Here is a 27,537-nt window from a genome sequence, read left to right as displayed (position 1 = left end):
CAAGCATTGATTGAATGTCTGCTGGGTCACAGGCACCGCCTTAACTGTTTTACATACTCATGCATTCGATAGACATTAGTGAGCCCCGACCGTGTGCCAGGAACCGTTCTGGGCACTGGGGATACTGCTCTGACCTAAACTGACAGAAATGCCTGCCCTCATTGGGCTTGCATCATAATGGAGACAGTAGACAAAAATACGGAACAGGCCAGCTAATGATGAGTGGTGTGAAGAAAATAAAGCAAGGATGGGAGACAGAGCTACAGAAGTTGGGGGAGTGGGCTCTTTATGGTGACAGCATCAGGGAAGATGATCCTGACAGGGTGACTTTTTTGTTCTTGAGACAGGGTCTCACTCTGTCACCCAGGTTGGAATGCAGTGGCATGACCATAGCTCACTGCAGCCTCAATCTCCGGGACTCAAGTGGCCCTCACTTAAGCCTCCCAAGTAGCTGGGACTATGGGTGTGTGCCACCACACCTGGGTACTTTTTGTATTTTTAGTAGAGACGGGATCTCGCCATGTTGCCCAGGCTGGTCTCGAACTCCTGGGCTCAAGCGATCCACTCGCCTCAGCCTCCCAAAGTGCTGGGATTACAGGCGTGAACCACCACACCTGGCTCAGGGTGACATTTAAATAAAGACTTGAATGAAGTGAGTGGGAGTCATAGTGTAGGGGGAGAACATTCTAGGCAGAGAGAAAGCCAGCCTAAAGGCACTTAGGCTAGAGCGCTCCAGAAGGATCATTGTGTATGCCAGAGTCTTGCTGGACCAGAGTGTGACAGTAGATGAGGTCAGACAGGCCAGATGCTTCGTGGGCCACAGTGAGGACTTTGGCTTTTTTTCTGAGTGGGGGTGACCAGAAGGTCTCAAGCAGAGGAGGGGTATGATCTGACTTGGTCATAGAGGCTCCTTCTGGCTGCTGAAGGGAACAAATTGGGGGTGGGCGTAGAAGCAGGGGACCCAGCAGGAGACCCCTCTGAGCGCAGTGATGGGGACTTGCACCAGGGTAGTGACAGTGGAGGAGTTGGCAGGGAACATTGGGTTGGACCCCCAGCGGGTTCACCATGTTAGGCTGCAGGACTCTGCTGCCTCTTCAGGGGGCGATATTCCCAGACTCCTCCACACAGCAGCCCTTGCCTGGGCTCCACCTCTCTCTGTGCATAGTGTTGTTTCTTGAAAGCAGGGAGCAGACGTGTTGGGTCCTGGAGCCCCAAGCTGGTGCAGGAGCAACTGGAAGTTAAGGCTGACCTGGGGCCTCCTGCTGTGTGGTGGAATCTCCATCCCTCAGACCACCCTTGTCTCCTCCCAGCCCCATTCAGGGTGCAAATTCCAGCCGTGGAACAGCTTAGAGACCAAAAAATGATGTTAAGTATTTGAGGGGAGCCCCGAGAGAGGAGAAAAAGGTTTGAGTATTGATGGGAGTAAATAACCAAAATCGCTTATCAGTGGCCTGTGTCACCAGAAAATGTCAAAGTTACCTGAAGCGGCAAAGAGGCTCTTGCTCCATCCCCTCCCTTCCTCCTCAGCTCCATTTGTTGCCACATATGCGTTGACTGGAACTGCGACTGACATCTTGGGACCTTAGGGTCAGTCCACAGCTTGGTAGAGACTCCAGCTTGGTCCAGTGTTGCTGAGCTGCTGAACTCGCACCAACAGTCTTGTTGGAGGGAAATAATCTCCTGTTTGTTCAGTCCAGTTATTTGACAGTGTGGTTACTTTTACCCCAAGCATTTCTATCTGGCACTTCCATCTAATAGACCTCAGGGTACATGGTGGTGAGATAGGGACATCAGTGAGCTAGATTGTTCCCGTGGTAAAGGTCATGTATGTGTGTGTGTGTCATGGTCCCCAATACCAGTCCCAGGCCCAGTGATTTGCTAGGAGGACTTCCAAGACTCAGTATGTGGTTGTATTCATGGCTATGATTGATTTATTACAACAAAAAGATAAAGAGCAAAATCAACAAAAAGAAATGGTGTGCAGGACCAACTCCCAGAGAGACCCAGTGACAAGTTTCCAGGGCTCCTCTCTCATTGGAGTCACAGAAGATGTGCTCGGTTCACAGTAATGGGTTGTGACAATACATGCGAAATGTTGTCAACCAAGGAAGCTCAATTAGAGACTCAGCACTCAGAAGTTTTTTTTTGTTGTTGTTGTTTTGTTTTGTTTTGGGGGGGGTCTTGCTCTGATGCCCAGGCTGGAATGCAATGGCGTGATCTCGGCTCACTGCAGCCTCCACCTCCTGGGTTCAAGCGATCCTCGGGCCTCAGCTTCTCGAATAGCTGGGACTACAGGAGCACACCAGCAAGCCCAGCTAATTTTTGTATTTTTAGTAGGGACGGAGTTTCACCATGTTGGCCAGGCTGGTCTTGAACTCCTGACCTCAAGTGATCCTCCCACCTCAGCCTCCCAAACTGCTGGGATTACAGGCGTGAGCGCCTGGCTGGTATCAAGTTTTTACTGGGGTATGGTCACACAGGCACCCCCTGCCTGGCACCTACCCAAATCCCAGACTCCCAAAAGGAAAGCAGGGGCTCAGCATAAATCACCTTTTTAAATTATTATTATTGAGACGGAGTCTCGCTCTGTCGCCAGGCTGGAGTGCAGTGGTGCGATCTCGGCTTACTGCAACCTCTGCCTCCTGGGTTCAAGCAATTCTGCCTCAGCTTCCTGAGTAGCTGGGACTACAAGCGCGTGCCACCATGCCCAGCTAACTTTTGTATTTTTAGTAGAGACGGGGTTTCACCATATTGGCCAGGCTGGTCTCCATCTCTTGACCTTGTGATCCGCCCACCTCGACCTCCCAAAATACTGGGATTACAGGCGTGAGCCACTGCTCCCGGCCCACTTTTTTATACAAACAGCTTAGGTAGAGTAAGCCATTCTTTTTTATTTTTTATTTTTTTCTTTTTTTGAGACAGGGTCTCACTTTGTTGCCCAGGCTGGAGTGCAGTGGCTCAAACACAGTTCGCTGCAGCCTCAACCTCCCAGGCTCAAGCAGTCCTGCTGTTTCAGCCTCCAAAGTAGCTGGGACCACAGACATGCACCACCACAACCCCAGCTGATTTTTGTAGAGATGGGTTTCACCATGTTGCCCAGGCTGTTCTTGAACTCCTGGGCTCAAGTGATCCTCCCACCTTGGCCTCCCAAAGTGCTGGGATTACAGGTGTGAGCCACCACGCCCGGCCAGAGTGAGCCGTTCTTATCTCTTAGGGAATGGTGGGAACCCTCCTGGAATCTATGTTCCTAGACACCAGTCAAGGGCCAACCTTGAAGCAGGCCTTTCCAAAGATCGCAGTTGAGGCCTGCTCTGTTACTGTTTTTCTGCACAGTATGCAACACCACACAGATGCCCAGTTTCCACCAAGGTCTGTGGATGGCAAGATAATTTTGAGGAACCTCCTTTTTCGCTAACATTTTTCTTCTTTTGTTTACACTCCACATTCTCTATTGAGTCTAGATTCAAGATGATTGATCATGAATATTGTGCATGATTTTGGGGGTCTCCTCTTTGTGAAATTTTGAGGTGGCAGATTTGACATTCTACTTTAAACTCATCTTGGTGGTACTTTTCTTGACTCACCACCTGAGGGGGAATAGATAATGCAGAAAGAATAAAAAGAGTGTTATCAGTCGCATTCGGGCCTCGGTTAACTTGTCCAGCATCACTGGTTTCACATCAGATCTGAAGCTCTGTCAACCATTCCACTATCAATGCCCCTCTGGTCTTGCCTCAAATCGAGGCTTTGATTAATTGTTCCCTGCCCTTTGTCTGACTTTGAACCTGTGTGTTTGTCAACTACTTTACCATCAAGAGCCTCTCTGGGCCAGGCGCGGTGGCTCATACCTGTAATCCCAGCACTTTAGGAGGCCAAGGCGGGCAGATCACGAGGTCAGGAGATCAAGACCATCCTGGCTGACACGGTGAAACCCTGTCTCTACTACAAATATGAAAAAATTAGCTGGGCGTGGTGGCGGGCACCTGTAGTCCCAGCTACTCAGGAGGCTGAGGTAGGAGAATCGCTTGAACCCGGGAGGCGGAGGTTGCAGTGAGCCGAGATCGCGCCACTCCACTCCAGCCTGGGCGACAGAGGGAGACTCCATGTCAAAAACAAAAAACAAAAAAACAAAAAAAATGGCTGGGCGCAGTGGCTCACGCCTGTAATCCCAGCACTTTGGGAGGCCGAGGTGGTGGATCACGAGGTCAGGATATTGAGACCATCCTGCCCAACATGGTGAAACCCCATCTCTACTAAAAATGCAAAAATTAGCTGGATTTGGTGGCGTGTGCCTGTAATCCCAGCTACTCAGGAGGCTGAGGCACAAGAATAGCTTGAACCCAACAGGCGGAGGTTGCAGTGAGCCAAGATTGCGCCACTGCACTCCAGTCTGGTGACAGAGCGAGACTTGTCAAAAAAAAAAGAAAAAAAAGCCTCTCTGGTCTCAGAACGAAGCTGGGCCTTTGTTAACTATTACCCCACTGGTGTACCACTGGTCAAATCTCAAACCAGGGCTACTGTATAATATTTCACTAGCAATTGACTTCTGATCTGACCTTGAACTGAACTTGGGCTTCTATTGACTACTGTATTTTGTGATCAGCGCCCTTTTGCTCCGTTCCAACCTCGAGGACCCTCAGTCCTGACCTTGCATCTGGGCCTCTGTTAATTATTTCACCACCAATGCCCTTATGGTGTCAATTCCAATCTGCACTTCTGTATTAATGGTTGTACCACTGGTTGGGCACAGTGTCTCATGCCTGTAATCCTAACACTTTGGGTGGCCAAGGCAGGCGGGTCACCTGAGGTCGGGAGTTTGAGACCAGCGTGACCAACATGGAGAAGCACCGTCTCTACTAAAAATACAAAATTAGCTGGGAGTGGTGGTGCATGCCTGTAATCTCAGCTACTCAGGAGGCTGAGGCACGAGAATAGCTTGAACCCAACAGGCGGAGGTTGCAGTGAGCCAAGATCGCGCCATTGCACCCCAGCCCTGGGCAACAAGAGCAAAACTCCGTCTCAAACCCCAAACGACAACAACAACAACAAAACAGTTGTACCATGAATGCCCATGGAGTCTACACTTAAGCCCAGGCCTCTGTTAACTAGTCTACTATCATTGACTCTTTGGTCTGACCTCAGACCTGGGCATCTCTCTCTTTTTTTTTTTTTTTTTTTGACATAGAGTCTTGCTCTGTTGCCCAGGCTGGAGTGCAGTGGTGCCATCTCGGCTCACTGCAAGCTCCGCCTCCCGGGTTCATGCCACTCTCTTGCCTCAACCTCCTGAGTAGCTGGGACTACAGGCGCCTGCCACCACACCTGGCTAATTTTTTTGTATTTTTTAGTAGAGACGGGGTTTCACTATGTTGGCCAGGATGGTCTCGATCTCCTGACCTTATGATCCGCCCGCCTTCGCCTCTCAAAGTGCTGGGATTACAGGCGTGAGCCACTGCACCCGGCCCTGGGCATCTCTTAATGATTCTTTCACCAGCACCTATGACCTCAAACCCAGGCACTTTATTTATTTATTTTTATTTTTTTTTTTTTTTAAGACAGAGTCTCGCTCTGTTGCCCAGGCTGGACTGCAGCGGCATGATCTCGGCTCACTGCAACCTCCTGCTCCTGGGTTCAAGCGATTCTCCTGCCTCAGTCTCCCGCGTAGCCAGGATTACAGGTGCCTGCCACCACGCCCAGCTAATTTTTGTATTTTTAGTAGAGATGGGGTTTCACCATGTTGGCCAGGCTGGTCTCAAACTCCTGACCTCAAGTGATCCTCCTGCTTTGGCTCCTAAAGTGCTGGGATTACAGGCGTGAGCCACCGCACCCGGCTGACCTTCATTTGATGTTCTAGCTTCAAGGTCCTTCTGGTCTCGAATCAAACCTGAACCTCGGTTCACTTTTCATCCAACAGTGCCACATGGGTCATGCCTGGTCTTCTTTTTAACTGTTCAACCTTCAGTCTCTTCTCATCTGACTTTGAATGTAGGCCATTTTGACTCACACCATCAATTGGTCTGATCTCAAATCTGGTCTCCTGTTAAGCATCAATGTTCTTCTGGCTGAACATGTTCTCAAAATCTGGGTTCTCTTTTCTTTTCTTTTTTTTTTTTTAGACGGAGTCTCGCTCTGTTGCCAGGGCTGGAGTGCGGTGGCGCGATCTCAGCTCACTGTAACCTCCGCCTCCCAGGTTCAAGCGATTCTCCTGCCTCAGCCTCCCGAGTAGCTGGGACTACAGGCACGTGCCACCACGCCCGGCTAATTTTTGTACTTTTAGTAGAGACAGGGTTTCACCATGTTGGCCAGGATGGTCTCAATCTCTTGACCTCATGCTCTGCCCGCCTCGGCCTCCCAAAGTGCTGGGATTACAGGCATGAGCCACCGCGCCTGGCCACCGGGTTCTCTTTTCTAGTCATTCCACATTCAGTATCATCCTGGTCCCTAATCAGAGCTCTTCCACTATCCTTGCTCTCTAGTCTGTCTGATTCTTAACCAGGACTTACATTTCCTATTTCATATTTAAAGATCTACTGGTCTAGTTAGCCAACACAGCCATTTAACTATCCCCAAATCCTTCCACTCCAAGCCTTCTCAAACCAGTCTTCTGTTAAATATACCACCAACTCCCATCTGGTTTGACCTTGAATCTGATCCTCTGATAACTGCTCCATCGCCAGTGTCCTGTGGATCTGTCATTGAAATTGTATAGTTATCTCTTCCAACACCAGTGCCCCTAGAGTGTGAACTCAAACCCCAGGCTCTATTAAGTATTCTAGACTTGAGTCCACTCTGAACTGACCTCAAACCTAGATATTAATTTGATTGTCCTCATCCCTTTTTCTCTGGTCTGACCCTAAACCACGGTCTCTGTTAACTGTTATGCCTGGAACGTTCCTCTAGTCTGAGTTCAAGCATTTGCTAACTATCCCAATATCAAATCCCTCCTCTTTGTCTAGATATTTAACAGAATAATTAAAGCAGAACTATTTAAAAATCCTTGCCCCTCTTACTTGACCTCAAATCTGGGTGTCTTTATTCCATCATCAGTGCTTTTTCTGGTCTATTATTGAACTCTGTGTATTAATTCTCTTATCATTAATGTCCGCATCTGACTTTAAACTATGGTCTCTGTTCATTCTTCCGCTATAAATTCCTCTCTGGTAGTGTTGCCTTCCACACAGACCTCTGATAAAACTACCACTGTTAATGCCCCCTTAAACAAGGACTTTGGTTAGTGAGTTTACCATCAATACCCTCCTGTTTTATTTTATTTTTTTATTTTTATTGAGACAGAGTCTTGCTCTTGTCACCCAGGCTGGAGTGCAGTGGCACGATCTTGGCTCACTGAAACCTCTGCCTCCCGGGTTCAAGTGATTCTCCTGCCTCAGCCTCCTGAGTAGCTGGGATTACCGGTGCGTGCCACCACGTGTGGTTAACTTTTTTTTTTTTTTTTTTTTTTTTTTTTTTTTTTTTTTGAGACGGAGTCTCGCTCTGTCGCCCAGACTGGAGTGCAGTGGCGCGATCTCCACTCACTGCAAGCTCCGCCTTCCCGGGTTCCCGCCATTCTCCTGCCTCAGCCTCCCGAGTAGCTGGGACTACAGGCGCCCGCCACCGCGCCCGGCTAATTTTTGTATTTTTAGTAGAGACGGGGTTTCACCGTGTTAGTCAGGATGGTCTCGATCTCCTGACCTCGTGATCCGCCCGTCTCGGCCTCCCAAAGTGCTGGGATTACAGGCGTGAGCCACCGCGCCCGGCCTAACTTTTTTTTTTTTTTTTTTTTTTGAGACAGTCTCACTGTGTTGTCCAGGCTGGAGTGCAGTGGCACGATCTCAGCTTACTGCAACCTCTGCTTCCTGAGTTCAAGTGATTCTGCCCCCACCTCCCGAGTAACTGGTATTACAGGCATGCACCACCATGCCCAGCTAACTTTTGTATTTTTAGTAGAGACAGGGTTTCACCATGTTGGCCAGGCTGGTCTCAAACTCCTGGACCTCAAGGGATCCGCCTGCCTCTACCTCCCAAAGTGCTGGGATTACAGGGGTGAGCTATCACGCCTGGCTGATACCTTCCTATTTATAAAGCACTGGCCCTGGCATGTGTTAACTAGTCCATCACCCATGCCCTATTTTCTGACCTTGAACTTGGACCATTGTTTGTTTTTGAGACAGAGTTTCTTTTTTTTTTTTTTTTTTTTTTTTTGTGATGGAGTCTTGCCCTGTCGCCCAGGCTGGAGTGCAGTGGCACGATCTCAGGTCACTGCAATCTCTGCCTCTGGGGCTCAAGTGATTCTCCTGCTTCAGCCTCCCAAGTAGCTGGGACTACAGGCGAGCGCCACCAGGCCTGGCTAATTTTTTGTATTTTTAGTAGAGACAGGGTTTCACCATGTTGGCCAGGCTAGTCTGGAACTCCTGACCTCAGGTGATCTGTCCGCCTCAGCCTTCCAAAGTGCTGGGATTACAGACGTGAGGCACCGCGCCCGACTGGACCATTGTTAAGTGTCTCTATATCCATGCCTCTTCGGTTACACTTTAAACCTGGGCTTATGGCAAATACTTCAGCATTAGTGGCCTTCAGATCTGAACCCAAATATAGGAGATTAAATTACTGGACTTATAAGGGCTTCACAGTGGTCACTATTAAGGAAATGCAGACTGCAGTCCAGATAAAATGGGGTGAGAGACTGCAGTGTGGACAAAAGTGTCCACAGAAATAAATGTGAGTTCTAGTGGAGTCACAGACTAGGGTGTGGACACTCCTAGGATCTATACCTGACACTGTGTGACCCCAGGAATTTCTGCACCCTGCTCTGTGTGACACCAGAAGTAGTCATGTCCCAGTATGTATGTGGCCAGGAGTGTCCACATTCTAGTCTTTGTGGCCTGAGGATTGTTGGCATCCTGGTCCCTGAACCCGTAAGTTCACCCTCCAGTCTGTGTGACCCATAGGTGTCCAAATTCCTATTTGTGTGAACCCAGAAGTGTTCATATCACAGTCAATATGAGGATCTATACCTAGTGTGTCTGACCCCAGCATTTCCAAACTGCAGTCTATGTGACCCATGGGGTTCACATCTCAAGTATGCCTCCACCCTGCCTGTGTGACTCTCACAGCATCGAAACCCCTGTTTCTGTGATCTCAGAAGAGTTCACATTCCCATTCACAAAGGAGAGAATATATATTCTTTCATTTCTGCTGCTGATAATTAGAGAAATGTAGATTCAATTTTTTTTTTTTTTTTTGAGATGGAGTCTAGCTGTATCGCCAGGCTAGAGTGCAGTGGCATGATCTTGGCTCACTGTGACCTCTGCCTCCCGGGTTCCAGTGATTCTCCTGCCTCAGCCTCCCGAGTAGCTGGGATTACATGCGCCCACCACCACATCCAGCTAATTTTTGTATTTTTCGTAGAGACAGGGTTTCACCATGTTGGTCAGGATGGTCTCAATCTCTTGACCTTGTGATCCACCCTCCTCGGCCTCCCAAAGTGCTGGGATTACAGGCGTGAGCCACCGCGCCTGGCCTCAACTGTATTTTTTTTTTTAACCTAAAGGTAATCACAAGTGGAATTAAAAACAGGGATAGGTTGGCACAGCAGCTCACGCCTGTAATCCTAGCAGTTTCGGAGGCTGAGGTGGGTAGATCACTTGAGGCCAGGAGTTTGAGACCAGCCTGGCCAACACAGTGAAACCTTGTCTCTACCAAAAAAATACGAAAATTAGCCAGATGTGGTGGCATGTACCTGTAGTCCCAGCTACTCAGGAGGCTGAGGCAGGAGAATCACTTGAACCTGGGAGGCAGAGGCTATGGTGAGCCGAGATCGTGCCGCTGCACTCCAGCCTGGGTGACAGAGTGAGACCTGTCTCAGGAAAAAAAAAAAAAATGACAAGGGCACTCAGACTGAATGAATATTCCAAGAAACAACCAAATGATATCTGAATCAATATGATTCAGAAAGTTTTTTAATGATGCATAAAAATGCATGAGAAAAGTAAAGAGAGAAAACAGCAGTTACAATAGAAGTTCAAGATAAAATTAAGGGAAAAAAGCATTAGACAGTCAAAGAGGACCCTTTTTATTGATGAAGGGCATGATCAACATTGAAAATACAAGTCATGAATTCCTGTATTCCATACAAGAGACCAAATCTTTAGCTAAAGGAATGGAAGAGAGCCAACTGAATCCTAGCCAAGCTCATGCATATGGTTGGATCAAATTAAGCAGTCTTCACAGCAGACACTAAAAATTGAAATGGGCGTATCAGTTAGGGTTAGTGGACAATAGAGGAAAAGCGAGGAAGTGGACACATGGTTTACCCATTTTCTCACCGTGGACCCAAGAAAGGATACTTTGGTGACCTTGGGTGTTCTCTCGTGCAGTGAATATAAGTGGCTACAGTACAATGTTGAGCACTCTTATGAGACCTTGACATGACTATACTAAGTTCATTTTCAGGTGCTTATTCAAAGGGGAAGTCACTGATGGCAAATTCTAACTCACAGCCTCATCTGTATAGAAAAGATGTGCCGTGATCGTGCCACTGCACTCCAGCCTGGGCAACAGAGTGAGACCTTCTCTCTAAATAGTAACAGTAAGTTCCAAAAAAAAACAAAACAACAACTTATAGTGGCCATAAGCTCCAGACCACAATGTAATCGTGGTTAGAAATTAGTAGTCGATTATACAGAAGAAGCCATTAAGCCCCTCCTACCACAGCTAACTGAGGTTCTGGCTGGTGGCTCTGGGGCTTTGTCCTCCATCTGTCCATGGTGATGCTCTAGCATTACATAACAGGGTTGGTCTGGTCAGCTCTCAACACATCGACATAACTTACTCTTGCATCAGAGAGATTATTCAAGTGCCAAGTACCACCACTTTCTTCTTCTTCTTCTTTTTTTTTCCCTTGAGACAGAATCTTGCTGTGTCATCCAGGCTAGAGTGCAGTGGCGCCATCTGGGCTCACTGCAACCTCAAGCTATTCTCGTGCCTCAGCCTCCCGAGTAGCTGGGACCACAGATGCACGGCACCACGCCCAGCTAATTTTTGTATTTTTAGTAGAGACAGGTTTTGCCACATTGGTCAGGCTGGTCTCGAACTCCTGGCCTCAAGTGATCCACCCACCTTGGCCTCCCAAAGTGCTGGGATTACAGGTGTGAACCACCACACCCAGCCACTTTCAAACTCTTCATTGTTGAGTTTTTCTAAGTTAAAACAACCTGCTTCTTGAGCTATGCTGCATATTACATGTTTCAGGAACTCCCCGCAGACTGATTTCCCAGCTCCGGAAACATGCAATCCATCTGTTATTCCCTTGGACTTTTTGCTTTCTTCATTTTAGAGATGGGGGAGGGTCTCACTATGCTGCCCAGGCTGGACTTGGCCTCCTGGGCTCAAGAGATCTTCTCACCCTTGCCTCTCAAGTGGCTGGGACTACAGGTGTGAGCCACTCTGCCCAGCTTTTTGATATATCGATTCCCTCAGAACCAGGTGGAAACATGTTCTGAATAAAAGCCAGTCCTGGGTTTTCTTGCTCTGCTCACCGGCTTGGTTGTGTTGGGCTGAGCCTTATAGAACACAGTGCCAGAGACCTTCTCAGGGTCACTTCCTGTACCCTTGACTTTGAGCTGCAACCCTCTGGTTTTCTCAGGTGAGCTTTCCTGACTCTTTCCACTACTCTTCAGCTGATAAACAAAGTGACCATTCCACTCATGTGCTTTCCCCTGGGGTAACTCCTGGTGGATGCAGTCTTGGCACCCCTTAGTTTCACTGGGCAGTGTCACAGGGCAGGCTCTTTAGAAGCAGAATTTGAGCTGGAACTTGGGGCACAGGAGGTTTATCAGTTGATGTAAAGGGAAGGAGGAGGAAGCAGGATTGGGCAGGGGGAGAGCTGAGTACAGATGCAAGCCGCACCGCACAAAGCCTTGGCCAGCCCAGCGGGGAGCTCTGGAGCAGGGATGGCGTGGCAGAGTGTTTTGGGGTAAAGGGCATGAGCTTGGGGAAGTGGTTCTCTGCAGATCCTGAAGGAGCTGACAGCTGGAGGCTGCCTGCCCACCGCACTCCCTGCAGCTGCACAGCGAGCCTTTCCTTGAACGGTGTCTCAGTGGTGCACGTTTTTTTGTTGTTGTTGTTGTTTGTTTGTTTGCTTGCTTTTTTGAGACAGAATCTTGCTCTGTCACTCAGGCTAGAGTGTAGTGGCATGATCTTTGCTCATTGCAACCTCTGCCTCCCGGGTTAAAGCGATTCTCATGCCTCAGCCACCCAAGTAGCTGGAATTACAGGCGTGCGCCACCACACATCTCTACTGTTTTTAGTAGAGATGGGGTTTCAGCATGTCGACCAGGCTGGTCTCAAACTCCCGATCTCAAGTGATCTGCCCACCTCGGCCTCCCAAAGTGCTGGGATTCCAGGCGTGAGCCACCATGCACGGCCAGTGGTACACATCTTTGTCTCCCACTGTCAGGAAAGGTATGGGGAGGGACTGTGAAAAGAAATGGGTGGCCACTGGGTAAGTAACTGGGGACCCAGGGAAAATCCTGTTACTCCCATGACTCACCCACATGGTCCTGAGCCAGTCACTTTACCACTCTGTGCCTCAGTTTCCTCAAGACTCAGTTGAGGGTTGGGGAGTACATCCATTCATTCTTCTGACCTATATTGACTGAGTATCTCTATGTGCCAGGCACTGTGCCAAGTTATAACAGTCAACAAGGCACACAAAACCTCTGCCCTCAGGGAGCTGACATTGCCAAGAACCCCTCAGATCTATGCAGTGACCCAGAGTGAGGGCAGATGTTACCCTGGCCTTGCTTGCAATGATCGTGATGCACAGAGAGCACCGTGGCCTCACTGCATATTCAGACAGATGACAGCCTGACATGGAAGCTGAGGAAAGAATCAGTGGCATCCACATGGTAACAGGAAGGAGGGAGCCACTGTGGGTCCTTGAGCATGTCACCCTGCCCCTTAGGTGAGTCAAATTAAGGCAAATAGACAGGCGAGGCCAGGCCACCCTGTCCCCTGTTATGTTTTTGGTTTTGGTTTTGGTTTGTTTATAGCTGAGTTATTCCCTAGTGGTGGCAGTGATGATTGGGAAATTGGCTTTCTGATCTGACCGTTTGGTGACTTCTAGGAATCAATGAACGGATGTTGGCAGAGAACAGCAGGAGTCAGGCATGTTAGCCTGTGCCTCTCGAATCTCTTGCCCTGTGGTTAACTGTGTGAAAATGAGTCATTGAGCTCCCTCTGTGGCTGCAGTCAAACTCCTGGGGTGAGGGAGCCATGTTTTCCCCTCTCTGGAGGGTGTCCAGACATTATTTTGTAATGTCACTTAAAGGAACTCAGTTCTGATTGGCTGAAAGAGATACATAAGCATTTATACAAATCAAATATTCCTAAAATTATAGGAAAATTAGGGAATCAAACTTTTTAAAGGGCTGTCCTCTGTAGTCCAGGAAGAAATTGAACTTTCAATACTGTCAATGCACTAGACTTGAAAAAGATTCCTCCTTCAGAAACCAATTCAGAATCCAAGTTCTCATAATTAAGATAAATCTCTGGCAAATGACACTAGTTTAATTATTTGAGTTTAATAAAAACAGTATAGGACGGGCGCAGTGGCTCACGCCTGTAGTCCCAGCAAATTTGGAAGGCCAAGGTGGGAGGATCCCTTGAGCCTGGGAGTTCGAGACCAACCTGGCCAACATGGCAAAACCCTGTCTCTACCAAAAATACAAAAATTAGCCAGTAGTGGTGGTGTGCGCCTGTAGTCCCAGCTCCTCGGGGGGCTGAGGTGGGAGGATGGTTTGAGCCTGGGAAGCAGAGGTTGCAGTGAGCTGAGATCATGCCATTGCACTCCAGCCTGGGTGACAGAGCCAGACCCTGTCTCAAAAACAAAACAAAACAACAACAAAAAACAATATTATGCTATTATTATGTAATTATCCTGTAATTATTATGGATGTTTTCTCTTTGATTTGTTAGTGTTAAGGATAATACAAGTGTGCATTTATCTGTTTAAGTTTGTGTTTTCCTAAATTGATGAAGGTTTACTGATCAAGTAAGCTACCACTTCTACATAATGTTGAAGATTACAAAAAAATGTATCCTTGCATTTGACTAAAATAAATCATTAATCTAATAAGTTTATTTCACCGTAATTATGTTTTGTAGTATGTCACCTTGAAGATAACTTCCAAGATCTTTAGGTAATTGAAAATTCTGACTGATACTCAATGTACTTAATTAATGGATATTCATTGGATGCCCAGATCATTTCTGAGTAAGGAAGAAAACAGAAACACTGATTACTAAGCACAATTTTAAATTTGTATAATTTTGCTGCTTCTTATTTTTAAATTTAATTCAATTTATTTTAATTGAGACAGGGTCTCATTCCGTCGCCCAGGCTGGAATGCAGTGGTGTGAACACGGCTCACTGTGGCCTTGACCTTCCGGGCTCAAGCGATCCTCCCACCTCAGCCTCCCAAGTAGCTGGGACTACTGGTGCATGCCACCAAGCCTGGCTAGTTTTCGCTTTTTGTTTTTTGAGACAGGATTGCCCTCACTCCGGTTGCCCAGGCTGGAGTGCAGTGGCCTGATCTCGGCTCACTGCAGCCTCAAACTCCCAAACTTAGGTGATTCTCCCACCTCAGCCTCCCAAGTAGCTGGGACAACAGGCACACACCACCACACCCAGCTAATTTGTGTTTTTTTTGTTGTTGTTGTTGTTGAGATGGAGTCTCACTCTGTCTCCCAGGCTAGAGTGCAGTGGCGTAATCTCGGCTCACTGCAGCCTCCGCCTCCCGGGTTCACACTGTTCTCCTGCCTCAGCCTCCCGAGTAGCTGGGACTACAGGTGCCTGCCACCACACCCAGCTAATGTCTTTTTTGTTGTTGTATTTTTAGTAGAGACGGGGTTTCATTGTGTTAGCCAGGATGGTCTCGATCTCCTGACCTCGTGATCTGCCTGCCTTGGCCTCCCAAAGTGCTGGGATTACAGGCATGAGCCACTGCGCCCAGCCTACTTTGTGTTTTTTTTTTTTTTTTTTTGAGAGAGGGTTTCACCATGTTGCCCAGGCTGGTCTCGAACTCCTGGACTCCAGCAGTCTTCTCGCCTCGGCCACCTGAAGTGCTGGGATTACAGGCCTGAGTCACTGCACCCAGCCATAATTTTTGTATTTTTTGTAGAGATGGGGTTTCGCCATGTTGCCCAGGCTGGTCTGGAACTCCCGAGCTCAAGCAATTCAACTGCCTCGGCCTCCCAAAGTGCTGGGATTACAGGTGTGGGCCACTGTGCCTGGCCTGCTGTTTATTTGTATGTGCTACAGAGAGGCCCTCTTTTGGGGTCTATCAATCAACATGTCCATTTTTGCCACGTCAAGATGTCATATAAGGGACGTGGGCCGTTCTAGGGAGCTGGTTTAGGTGTAGCCCTGAGCTTGGCTAGTTGATTAAAATGACATTTCACAATTGTCCACACCTCAGTGAAGTCAAAGCTAGTTCTGTTTAATCTCTTAGGGCTTATTAAAGACCCCAAAGAGCTTTGATTTATGTGGGTTATGGCTATTGATACTTATTGGGTTAGAAATTAAAACAGAAAATTGTCAATATTTATTGAGTCATAATAATAACAAATGCATTAACATGTTTAACATAAAGAATATCTTAGGGCTGGGTGCAGTGGCTCATGCCTGTAATCCCAGCACTTTGGGAGGCTGAGGTGGGAGGATCGCTTGAGGCTGCAGTCAGACTCCTCAGGTGAGTGAGCAATATTTTCCTGTCCCTGGAGGGTATCCGTAAATTATTTTGTGAAGTCACTTAAATTAAAGGAACTCTGTTCTGATTGGCTGATAGAGAGAAATAAGCACATATACAAATCAAATATTTCTAAAATTATAGGAAAATTAGAAAATCAAACTTTTTTTGATTTCGTGGATAACATAGAGACCTTGTCTCTACTTTTAATTTTATTTAAAAGTAAAAAAAGTTGGGTGTGATGGGGCATGCCTGTAGTCCCAACTACGTGGGAGGCTGAGATGGGAGGATTGCTCAAGCCCAGGAGTTTGAGGCCACAGTGAGCTATGATGGTGCTACTGCACTCAAGCCTGGATGACAGAGCAAGACCTTGTCTCATAAAACAAAACAAAACAAAAATGTATCTTGGTATTACTATGAAATTAGTTCTGACCTTTGGGCCCCTGACATCTGTCTTCAAGTAAAGTGTCAGTTTGTTCCATGATATGAAACTTGGAAAGTGAATGTTATTTGCCTTGGTTGATAACACCTGAGTTATGGAGGAAGCTATGCAATGTATTCGTGTCTTACGTTTCTTTCCTTGGCCTACAACATGCTTGGTGATTCTTTCTTTTTTTTTTCTTTTTCATTTTTGAGATGGAGTCTCGCTGCTCTGTCGCACAGGCTGGAGTGCAGTGGCGCAATCCCGGCTCACTGCAACTTCTGCCTCCTGAGTTCAAGCGATTCTCCTGCATCAGCCTCCCGAGTAGCTGGGACTACAGGCACACACCACCAGGCCCAGCTAATTTTTGTATTTTTTTTTTTTTTTTTAGTAGAGGTGGGGTTTTACCATGTTGGCCACGCTGGTCTTGAACTCCTGACCTCAGGTAATCCACCCGCCTTGGCCTCCCAAAGTGCTGGGCTTATAAGCGTGAGCCACTGCTCCTGGCCTTGTGCCCAGCCTATTATGTCCTTAATTTTTTTTTTTTTTTTTTTTTTTTTTTTTTTGAGACAGAGTCTTGCTCTGTCGCCCAGGCTGGAATGCAGTGGCGCGATCTCGGCTCACTGCAACCTCTGCCTCCTGGGTTCAAGCAATTCTCCTGCCTCAGCTTCCTGAGTAGCTGGGACTACAGGCGCCTGCCACCACGCCCAGCTAACTTTTTGTACTTTTAGTAAAGATGGGGTTTCACCGTGTTAACCAGGATCGTCTTGATCTCCTGACCTCATGATCCGCCCGCCTCAGCCTCCCAAAGTGCTGGAATTACAGGCGTGAGTCACCGTGTCTGGCTCTATGTCCTTAATTTTTGAAGAAAAGAAATACAAAGAAAAAAATTTTCTCTCAAGTGATTTATAATCATGTTACTCTATCTGTATTTTTATGTTTTGTTGTCACTTTGGTCACCATTATTGTTTCTCAGGTACCTATAATACTGTCTTACTCAAGTGTATAAAACTCCTCTGAATTTTTCTTTTTTCTCTTTCTTTCTTTTTCTTTTTCTTTTTTTTTTTTTTTTTGAGACGGAGTTTCGCTCTTGTTACCCAGGCTGGAGTGCAATGGCGTGACCTCTGCTCACTGCATCCTCTGCCTCCTGGGTTCAAGTGATTCTCCTGCCTCAACCTCCCGAGTAGCTGGGATTACAGGCACCTGCCACCATGCCCAGCTAATTTTTGTGTTTTTAGCAGAGACGGGGTTTCACCATGTTGGCCAGGCTAGTCTCGAACTCCTGACCTCAGGTGATCTGCCCACCTCGGCCTCCCAAAGTGCTGGGATTGCAGGCATGAGCCACCACGCCTGGCCTTCTTTTTTTTGAGAGGGACTCTCTCTCTGGTGCCCAAGCTGGAGTGCAGTGGCACGATCTCGGCTCACTGCAACCTCCACTTCCTGGGCTCAAGCGATTCTCCCGCCTCAGCCTCCCGAGTAGCTGGGATTCCAGGCATGTGCCACCACGCCCAGCTAATTTTTGTATTTTTAGTAGAGACGGGGTTTCACCATGTTGGCCAGGCTGGTCTCGAACTCCTGACCTTAGGTGATCTGCCCACCTCGGCCTCCCAAAGTGCTGGGATTACAGGTGTGAGCCACCTCGCCTGGCCTAGTTTTTTACTTTTATCTTCCCAAAGCCAGACCTAAATATAGAAAAAAAAACTTTCATGATCTCCTTTGTACCTAAAACTATCTTTGACATTTCACACAGGGACCCTAGAAAATTACAAGGATCAGTTATTTCACTTTATTTAAAAAGGATGTTAGATACCGGGTGTGGTGGCTCATGTCTGTAAACACTTTGGGAGGCTGAGGCAGGCAGATCACATGAAGCCAGGAGTTCTTGCCAACATAGTGAAACTCTGTCTCTACTAAAAATACAAAAATTAGGCTGGGCATGGTGGCTCATGCCTGTAATCCCAGCACTTTGGGAGTGAGTCCGAGGCAGGCAGATCACTTGAGGTCAGGAGTTGGAGACCAGCCTGGCCAACATGGTGAAACTCCATCTCTACTAAAAATATGAAAATTAGCTGGGCATGGTGGTGCGTGCCTGTAGTCCCAGCTCCTCAGGAGGCAGAGGTGAGAGAATCTCTTGAACCTGGGAGATGGAGGCTGCAGTGAGTCAAGATCATGCCATTACACTCCAGCCTGGGTGATAGAGTGAGACTCCGTCTCAAAAAAAAAGAAAAGGGGCCGGGCGCGGTGGCTCACGCCTGTAATCCCAGCACTTTGGGAGGCCGAGACGGGCAGATCACGAGGTCAGGAGATCGAGACCATCCTGACTAACACGGTGAAATCCCGTCTCTACTAAAAATACAAAAAAATTAGCCGGGTGCGGTGGCGGGCGCCTGTAGTCCCAGCTACTTGGGAGGCTGAGGCAGGAGAATGGCGTGAACCCAGGAGGCAGAGCTTGCAGTGAGCCGAGATTGCGCCACTGCACTCCAGCCTGGGCAACAGAGCGAGACTCCGTCTCAAAAAAAAAAAAAAAAAAAAGAAAAAAAAAAAATACAGAACATGGCTGGGTGCAGTGGTTCATGCCTGTAATCCCAGCACTTTGGGAGGCCAAAGCGGGTGGACCACTTGTAGTCAGAAGTTCGAGACCAACCTGGGCAACATGGGGAAACCTCGTCTCTACTAAAAATACAAAAATTATCTGGGTGTGGTGTCGGGCACCTGTAATCCCAGCTACTCAGGAGACTGAGGCAGGAGAATCTCTTGAACCCAGGAGGCATAGGTTGCAGTGAGCCAAGATGGCGCCACTGCACTCCAGCCTGGGTGACAGCGAGACTCTGTCTCAAAAAAAGAAAACAAACAAAGAAATAAACAGAAAGTATATGCTTTATCGGAAGTCCCTGGAGATGTGTGCCCTTGCTTTTCATAATATGTTGCAACTTAGAGGAAACACTGAATGAAACTCTTATGAAATATTTCCTGGGCAGGGCGGTGGCTCATGCCTGTAATCCCAGCACTTTGGGAGGCCAAGGCAGGAAGATCACTTGAGCCCAGGAATTCAAGACAAGCCTGGGCAACACAGTGAGACCCCATCTCTACTAAAAATTAAAAAAAAAAATTAAACGGGCATGGTGGCATGCACCTATACTCTCAGTTACTCAGGACGCTGAGGTGGGAGGACTGCTTGAGCCTCAGAGGTCATGACTGCAGTGAGCTCAGATTGCGCCATGGCAACAGAGCAAGACCCTGTCTCAAAAAAAAGAAAAAAGAAATATTTTCGTTGAGTTTTCCTGTACTCATCAGAGTCCTGGTGGTGCTTTGCTTGATGCTATTAGACGACAGTGGTATAGAGTATTATTGGTCATCATAATTGGATATTACTGTAAATGCTTACTTGTTCACAGCCTTCTTTAATTTGAATCTGACATCTTCTCGGCCAGTGACGCTCAGTGCACATCAGACTTACCCATAAAGTTTTATTAAAATACAGATGTTTAGATTCTACTCCAAACTGAATCTCGTTATTTTATATTCTTGGTATGTTATGTATGCTATGTCTCAGGACTATTATGTATTATATACAAGTTTTTTTTCTGGTTGGACGTGGGGCCTTACTTTGAGAGACCAAGGCAGGCGATGACTTGAGCCCAGGAGTTCGAGACCAGCCTGGGCAACATGGCAAGACCCAGTCTCTACAAAACAGTACAAAAAATTACCTGGGCATGATGGCATGTGCCTATAATCTCAGCTACTGGGGAGGCTGAGGTGGGAGGGTTGCTTGAGTCCATGAGGTCAAGGCTGCTGTGAGCTGTGATTGTACCACTGCACTCAAGCCTGGGCAACAGGGCAAAACCCTGTCTCTAAAAAAAAAAATAAAAGTAAAAATAAAGATTTTTTTCTTCTATAAAAATGTGTTCATCCATATTTATAAATGAGAGGTAGCATTCACAGATGTCTTTGGAAATAAACTTTGGCTGGGTGCGGTGGCTCATGCCTGCAATCCCAGCACTTTGGGAGGCCAAGGCAGGTGGATCACCTGAGGTCAGGAGTTCAAGACCAGCCTGGCCAACATGGTGAAACCCCGTCTCTACTAAAAGTACAAAAATTAGCTGGGCATGGTGGCAGGTGCCTGTAATCCCAGCTACTCGGGAGCCTGAGGCACGAGAATCACTTGAACCCAAGAGGTAGGGTTGCAGTCAGCCAAGAGCATGCCACTGCACTCCAGCCTGGGAGACAGAGCAATACTCTGTCTCAAAAAGACGGGGCATGGCGGCTCATGCCTGTACAGTTTGGGAGGCTAAGGCGGGTGGATCACTTGAGGTCAGGAGTTCAAGACCAGCCTGGCCAACATGGCGAAACCCCATCTCTACTAAAAATACAAAAAAATTAGCCAGGCCTGGTGGTGCGCACCTGTAGTCCCAGCTACTCGGAGGCTGAGGGAGGAGAATTCCTTGAACCTGGGAGGCAGAGGTTACAGTGAGCTGAGATTGTGCTACTGCACTCCAGCCTGGGTGGTAGAGCAAGACTCCGTCTCAAAACATAAATAAATACAAATAATCATTATCTTTACAGGCACTTTGTCTAAAAAAAAAAAATTAGGAATGACTTAAAACTGCAAACATTTTTATCTTACAGTTTCTATACCTGTGGGATCTGGGTGTATCTTTGCTATTACTAATAGATAGTTCTGGCTCAGGGTCTCCCACGAGGTTGCATCTAGGGCTGCAGTCATCTGAAGGCTTGACTGGGGCTGGGGGTGTCTGCTCCCAAGAAGGTCCACTCACCTGGCTGATGGCTGGTGTTGGCTGTTGGCTGGGGTACTTCAGTTCTCCTCCATGTGGCCTCTCAATCTCCAGGGCCTAATTTTTTTCTTTTCTTTTTTTTTTTTTTTTGAGATGGAGTCTCGCTCTGTCGCCCAGGCTGGACTGCAGTGGCGCGATCTCGGCTCACTGCAAGCTCCGCCTCCCGGGTTCACGCCATTCTCCTGCCTCAGCCTCCCGAGTAGCTGGGACTACAGGCGCCCACAACCGTGCCCGGCTAATTTTTTGTATTTTTAGTAGAGACGGGGTTTCACCGTGGTCTTGATCTCCTGACCTTGTGATCCGCCCGCCTCGGCCTCCCAAAGTGCTGGGATTACAGGTGTGAGCCACCGCGCCCGGCTAATTTTTTTCATATAGCCTTTCTAATTGATGGCTGGGCTCCAGTGAGAGAGAGAGAGAGAGGGATCTTTTTATAAACGAATCTCAGAGGTGGTATCTCATCATTTCTACCATATTCTATTTGTTTTGAGTCACAAAATCCAGACCATACTCAACGCGGGGGGCACAGACACCAGGATGGGGAATCAGGGACCATCTCTCAAAGGCTAACCACAGTACTGCCCCTAAAATGTATGGGGCCCCAGACAAGTATTTTGTGCAGGGACTCTGTCTATATAAACAATTTAAATACAAAATGTATTACAAGATCATGAGTCCATGAAGTATTGTGATTTATTGATGAAGATTTTAATTTATTTATTTTAGAGATGGGGTCTTGTTCTGTCACCCAAGCTAAAATACAGTGGCGTGATCTCACCTCACTGCAGCCTCAAATTCCTGGGCTCAAATGATCTTCCCACCTTGACCTCCAGAGTAGCTAGAATTACAGGCGTGATGCCACTAGCCACTATGCTCAGCTAATTAAAAAAAATAATAATTGTTGTTTGTAGAGATAGTGCTTTTTGGGGGTGAAGGTTTAGAACACTGTGTTGACCCATTGTGAAATGAAATAAATAAATAAATACAATAGAACAGTGTGTATGTCTGGGTGTGGTGGCTCATGCCCATAGTCTCAATTACTTGGGAGGCTGAAGTGGAAGGAACACTTGAGACCAGGGTTGAGAAATGTTCAAGGCTGCAGTGAGCCATGATGGCACCACTGCATTTCAGCCTTAATAATAATAAATAAATAAATAAATAAATAAATAAATAAATAAATAAAAAAGAAAACTTGGCAAATAAAAAAAAAGAAAAAATTTAAAATGAAATAATGCTATAGCTGTCATAAATTTGTAAGTACTAATTAATAGAGTAGCAAGATGCAAAAAGTATAACCTCTAGGAAATGTAATAAATAAATGATAGAAATATACCAAAAGCAGGAGGCTTTAACTTACCTTTGTCAGCAAATGACAGCTCTAGTAGACAAAAGCAAAAATAGTATAATTAATAAAGCTATATCAAATTCTCTTTTCTTAAAACCATGAATACATCTTTTAGTCAGTCAGCGACTATGGAACATTAGTAATCACTGGCCATAATATTAGGCCACAAAGAAAAGTGTAGTAAATCCAAAAAGTAGAATGGATACAGACCACAGTCTTTGACCATAATGCAATAAATGTGGACTTTTTTTTTTTTTTTTTTTTTTGAGACAGAGTCTCGCTCTGTCACCCAGGCTAGAGAGCAGTGGTGCGATCATGGCTCACTGCAGCCTTTGCCTCTTGGGCTCAAGTGATCCTCCTACCTCAGCCTCCTGAGAAGCTGGGACTACAGGCGCGAGCCACCATGCCCAGCTAACTTTTTGTATCTTTTTGTAGAGACAGAGTTTTGCCATGTTGCCCAGGCTGGTCTTGAACTCCTGAGCTCAAGCAATCTTCCTGCTTTGGACTCCCAAAGTACTGGGATTACAGGTGTGAGCCACCAGGTCTGGCCAAACTTGGATTTTTTAAAACAAAAATAAAAACAGAAAACTCCAATAGCTCGGGGAAAAAAGACTTAGCTCTCTCACCTTTTATAATATTCAGTGCTGTCAAGAGTATGAGGAAAACTGATAATATATAACAGGTGGCAGTATAAAATTCAACCAGCATTTTAGAAGAAGTTTCACAGTATTTCTCAAAGTTTTACATTTATATACGTTTTGATCCATGAATTTTTTTTTTTTTTTTTGCTAGGAATTTGCTCTTTTTCTGTTTTTTTTTTCTTTGTAAATTTACTTTAAAAAAATTAGCTGTCTGCATATTTTTGATGGACGGGTAAACCAAAAATATACAAACAGCTATTTGTAAAGGGGTAAATAAAAAAAGATAAAATGGTTTATTATGGGTGGAGGAAGAGGGAAGAAGGTTGAGGAGACAGGGATAGAAGCTAGATTTATCTAAATATACATTATTATTATTATTATTATTATTATTATTATTATTATTTGAGACGGAGTCTCGCTCTGTTGCCCAGGCTGGAGTGCAGTGGCACAATCTCTGCTCACTACAAGCTCCGCCTCCTGGGTTCATGCCATTCTCCTGCCTCAGCCTCCCGAATAGGTGGGACTACAGACGCCCGCCACCATGCCCGGCTAATTTTTTTGTATTTTTAGTAGAGATGGGGTTTCACCATGTTAGCCAGGATGGTCTCGATCTCCTGACCTCGTGATCCGCCCGCCTCGGCCTCCCAAAATGCTGGGATTACAGGCGTGAGCCACCGTGCCTGGCACATATTATTATTATTTATCGTTTGAATATACCATACTATTATTGAGAACCATGCAAACACAATATTATTATATAATCATTATAATATAAAATTATATATTATTTAAAAACTGCATCATATCAAAAGGAAGTTATAGATTACTGGGGTCATATCAAGCAGTTTCAAAGGCTCCCATTGGCCAAAGATGGGGCAATTTGAGCATCAAAAAGAACAATAACTGCAATAGATCGAAATACATCTCCTAGCCCTCAGAGTACAATGATGCCACAAAATCTCCCTGGCCACCTTTGGAGGATGCTAGCGAACCAACTCATTCTGAAAACTGATAAAGAGAGAGACAAAGTAACTGACTAGATAATTGATTAAATAATTATTATTTTTGAGATATGATCATGATTTACAGCTAACTTGTTAAAAGTTCTTATCATTTGGGCCGGGTGCAGTGGCTCATGCCCGTAATCTCAGCATTTTGGGAGGCTGAGGTGGGTGGTTCACAAGGTCAAGAGATCGAGACCATCCTGGCCAACATGGCAAAACCCCCATCTCTACTAAAAATGCAAAACTAGGTGGGCGTGGTAGCGGGCACCTGTAATCCCAGCTACTCAGGAGGCTGAGGCAGGAGAATCGCTTGAACCCGGGAGGTGGAGAGTGCAGTGAGCCAAGATTGCACCACTGCACTCCAGCCTGGCAACAGAGCGAGACTGTCTCAAAAAAAACAAAAACAAAAACAAAAAACAAACAAAAAAAAAGTTCTTATCATTTACAGCAACATCTTGAGAGATTCATGGGTAAAATTATGTAATATCTGGGTTTTGCTTCAAAATAATCCAGTGGGGATGTGGGTAGAGGACATAAAAGAAACAAGATTGGCTGTAAATTGATCAGTATTGAACTAGACGATGACTACATGGAGATTTATTGTATTATTCTCTCTACTTTTTTATACGCTTGAAATTTTCTGTAACAGAAAAATAATTTTATGGAGGCAAAAGCTGTAAACAGTGTTCTATGCCTATATTGAGAGTATGACTTTTTTAAAAAAAAGCCAGACCTGACTTTAAAAAAAATTTTATTTTAATGTAATTAAAAATATTTTTTTAGAGACAGGGTCTCACTTTGTGGCCCAGAGTGGAGTGCAATGGTGCGATCATAGCTCACTGTGCAGCCTCGAACTCCTGAGCTCAAGCGATCCTTCCACCTTAGCTTCCTGAGTAGCTGAGACTACGGCCACGAACCACCACACCCAACTAATGTCTTTATATTTTATATTATTTTATTTTTATTTTATTTTACTATATTTTGTTTATTTGTTTGTTTTGAGACAGGGTCTTTGCTCTGTCACCCATGCTGGAGTGCAGTGGTGTGATCTCGGCTCACTGCAGCCTTGACTTCCTAGGCTCAAGCAATCTTCCCACCTCAATCTCCCAAGTAGCTGGGACTACAGGCATGCACCGTCACACCTGGCTAATTTTTTAAAAATTTTGGTAGAGACGGGGCCTCGACATGTTGCCCAGGCTGGTCTCAAACTCCTGGACTCAAGCAATCTTCCCTCCTCAGCCTCCCAAAATCTTGGGATTAGAGGCATGAACCACTGTGCCTGGCCTATTTTATATTTGAAAATAGAGACGGGGGTCTCGCTATATTGCTCAGGCTGGTCTTGAACTCCTGGTCTCAAGCGATCCTCTTGACTCGGCCTCCCAAAGTGTTGGCATTACATGAGCCACCACACCTGGCCACTATGCTGGGTTTAATTGTGGAGAACTAGAACTAAAGCATTGTCTTTAAAAAATAAGTACATTTTGGGCCGGGCGCAGTGGCTCACACCTATAATCCCAGCACTTTGGGAGGCCGAGGCAGGCGGATCACCTGAAGTCAGAAGTTTGAGACCAGCCTGGGCAACACGGCAAAACCCCGTCTCTACTAAAAAAATAAAAATTAGCCAGGCATGGTGGCGAGTATCTGTAATCCCAGCTACTCGGGAGGCTAAAACAGGAGAATTGGTTGAACCTGGGAGGTGGAAGTTGCAGTGAGCCCAGATCACGCCACTGCACTCCAGCCTGAGAGACAGAGTTAGAGACTCCGTCTCAAAAATAAAAATAAAAATTAAAATTAAAAATAAAAAACATTTTGGCCTACAATTCCTGACAAAGACGGAATGTGGGCAAATGCATGATGACCTGGATTATTTCTGGGGGAGTTGTAAAGAGTTTCTGTAGTCAGCGGAAATGCTTTAAATATTTTCCATATATTGGTTCATTAATCCCCCATGAAGTAGGTACAAGTAGGGGAAACTGAGGCACAGGGACGTTGACTAATTTGCCCAGGGTCACAAAGTGAGTAAGTGGCAGAACCGCTATTTGAACCTAGCTGCACTCGTAGTGCGTTAATCTTCAATCAGCGAGGATCGTCAGGTTGGCTGCTGGATCTTTCCGGATCTATTTTTCATTACCTCGCCTTTCAAACGTTGTGGGTTCATGTTGTTTTCGTCCACATAGCTTTGAGGCTTTATCAGATTCCTCTTGGGGGCAGTGTTGCTCCAGAAATGCCAGAAAGCTCCGCTATCTCTCACTTCACCCCTAAATATACGGCATCTCCTCCCGCCCTTAGGCTCCGAAAAAAATGCTGCGGAGCCAAAAAGGCTGCAGAAAGCCGGGTGTGGCCACTGGCTCTGTAGCCAACCTGTTCCCTGCTGCTGCTGCTGCTGCTGCTGCTGCTGCTGCTGCAGTCGTTTGGTTTCCCCTTAGAATCTGAGATGATTCTGAGGTCTACACTGCAAACTCTTGGCATACATCATTTCTAGAATTCCATTTCTACTCGACCTCGGCTGTGTGAATCTGCACTAGTTCGCGGCACGTTAGATCGCGCCCATTTCCCTTACTGGCAAGTTGTCAGGTTGAGGAAGCTCGAGGCCTGGAGGAGGGCATCTCCAGCCACCAGCCACGAGGCCCAGGGCCTCAAGCACCTTCCGGCCTCCGGGTGGCCTCCTCTATTCGCTGACCCAGACACTAGTCCAGTGGTTCCCAAAGTGGGGTTCCCTGGCAGGCAGCAGCTGCCTCGCTGGGAATTTATTAAAAATGCATATTCCCGGGCCCCACCCAGGACCCACTGAATCAGAAGCTGTGGGCCTGGGGCCCAGCAGTTGGTGTTTTCAGAAACCCTCCAGTGGACTACGATGGTTCCTAGAGTTTCAGAAGCACACTGGGCTGGGCCAGCTGTGCCAAGCGGGAAGTAGCTTTTTGGCTCAAGTCCTCACAGGAACGGTCAGAGGGTCCCCATCAGTCTATCAGTGCGCACCATACAACGCTCACAGAGGGACACACGTGCGCCCGTGTGCATACCTCCCTGTATGGGCTCCAGTTGGAGGGGGAGGGACAGTTTTGCCTTGTGGTTTTGTCACTCGCCATTGGAAAATAGCCCTTTCCCCTACTACCAACTAGCTTCCCATTGTTTTCTATTCCCTTTAATTTCAGAGAGTGTTTTCTCTTCTGTGTTTGTTTTGTTTTTTGTTTTTTGAGACGGAGTCTCACTCTCTCACCCAGGCTGGAGTGAAGTGGCAGCGATCTCGGCCCATTGCAACCTCCGCCTCCCGGGTTCAAGCGATTCTCCTGCCTCAGCCTCCTGAGTAGCTGGGATTACAGGCGCCCGCCACCACGCCCACCTAATTTTGCATTTTTAGTAGAGATGGGGGTTTTGCCATGTTGGCCAGGCTGGTCTCGAACTCCCGACCTCAGATGATCCACCTGCCTCGGCCTCCCAAGTGCTGGGATTACAGGCGTGAGCCACCATGCCGGGTCTCTCTTATCTTTGGAAAAGTCATCCATGTTGCTTGCAACTTTTTCGGAAAAGAGGGGACTACATTGTAGAAATAAATGGCAAACAGACACCCAACACCCAAGGAGTAATTTCTCATT

At 46.7% G+C, this 27,537-nt stretch overlaps 1 protein-coding gene across 1 annotated transcript in view; it reads left to right on the top strand.

Moving 5' to 3' along the window:
* LOC105493900 (WD repeat domain 13) overlaps positions 1–27,295 on the top strand; it is a 34,909-nt gene extending 7,614 nt beyond the window's left edge. The window contains exon 9 of the mRNA XM_071088900.1: positions 27,166–27,295. Within this exon, the coding sequence (XP_070945001.1) occupies positions 27,166–27,248 (83 nt within the window). The 3' untranslated portion in view covers positions 27,249–27,295. The remainder of the gene's footprint in view (positions 1–27,165) is intronic.
* Positions 27,296–27,537: the final 242 nt, after the last annotated feature.

The sequence above is a fragment of the Macaca nemestrina genome, chromosome X (assembly GCF_043159975.1).
Source record: "Macaca nemestrina isolate mMacNem1 chromosome X, mMacNem.hap1, whole genome shotgun sequence".
Taxonomy (NCBI): domain Eukaryota; kingdom Metazoa; phylum Chordata; class Mammalia; order Primates; family Cercopithecidae; genus Macaca; species Macaca nemestrina.
Note: the sequence above shows the minus strand (reverse complement) of the source record. Positions and strands in the feature narration are given on the sequence as shown.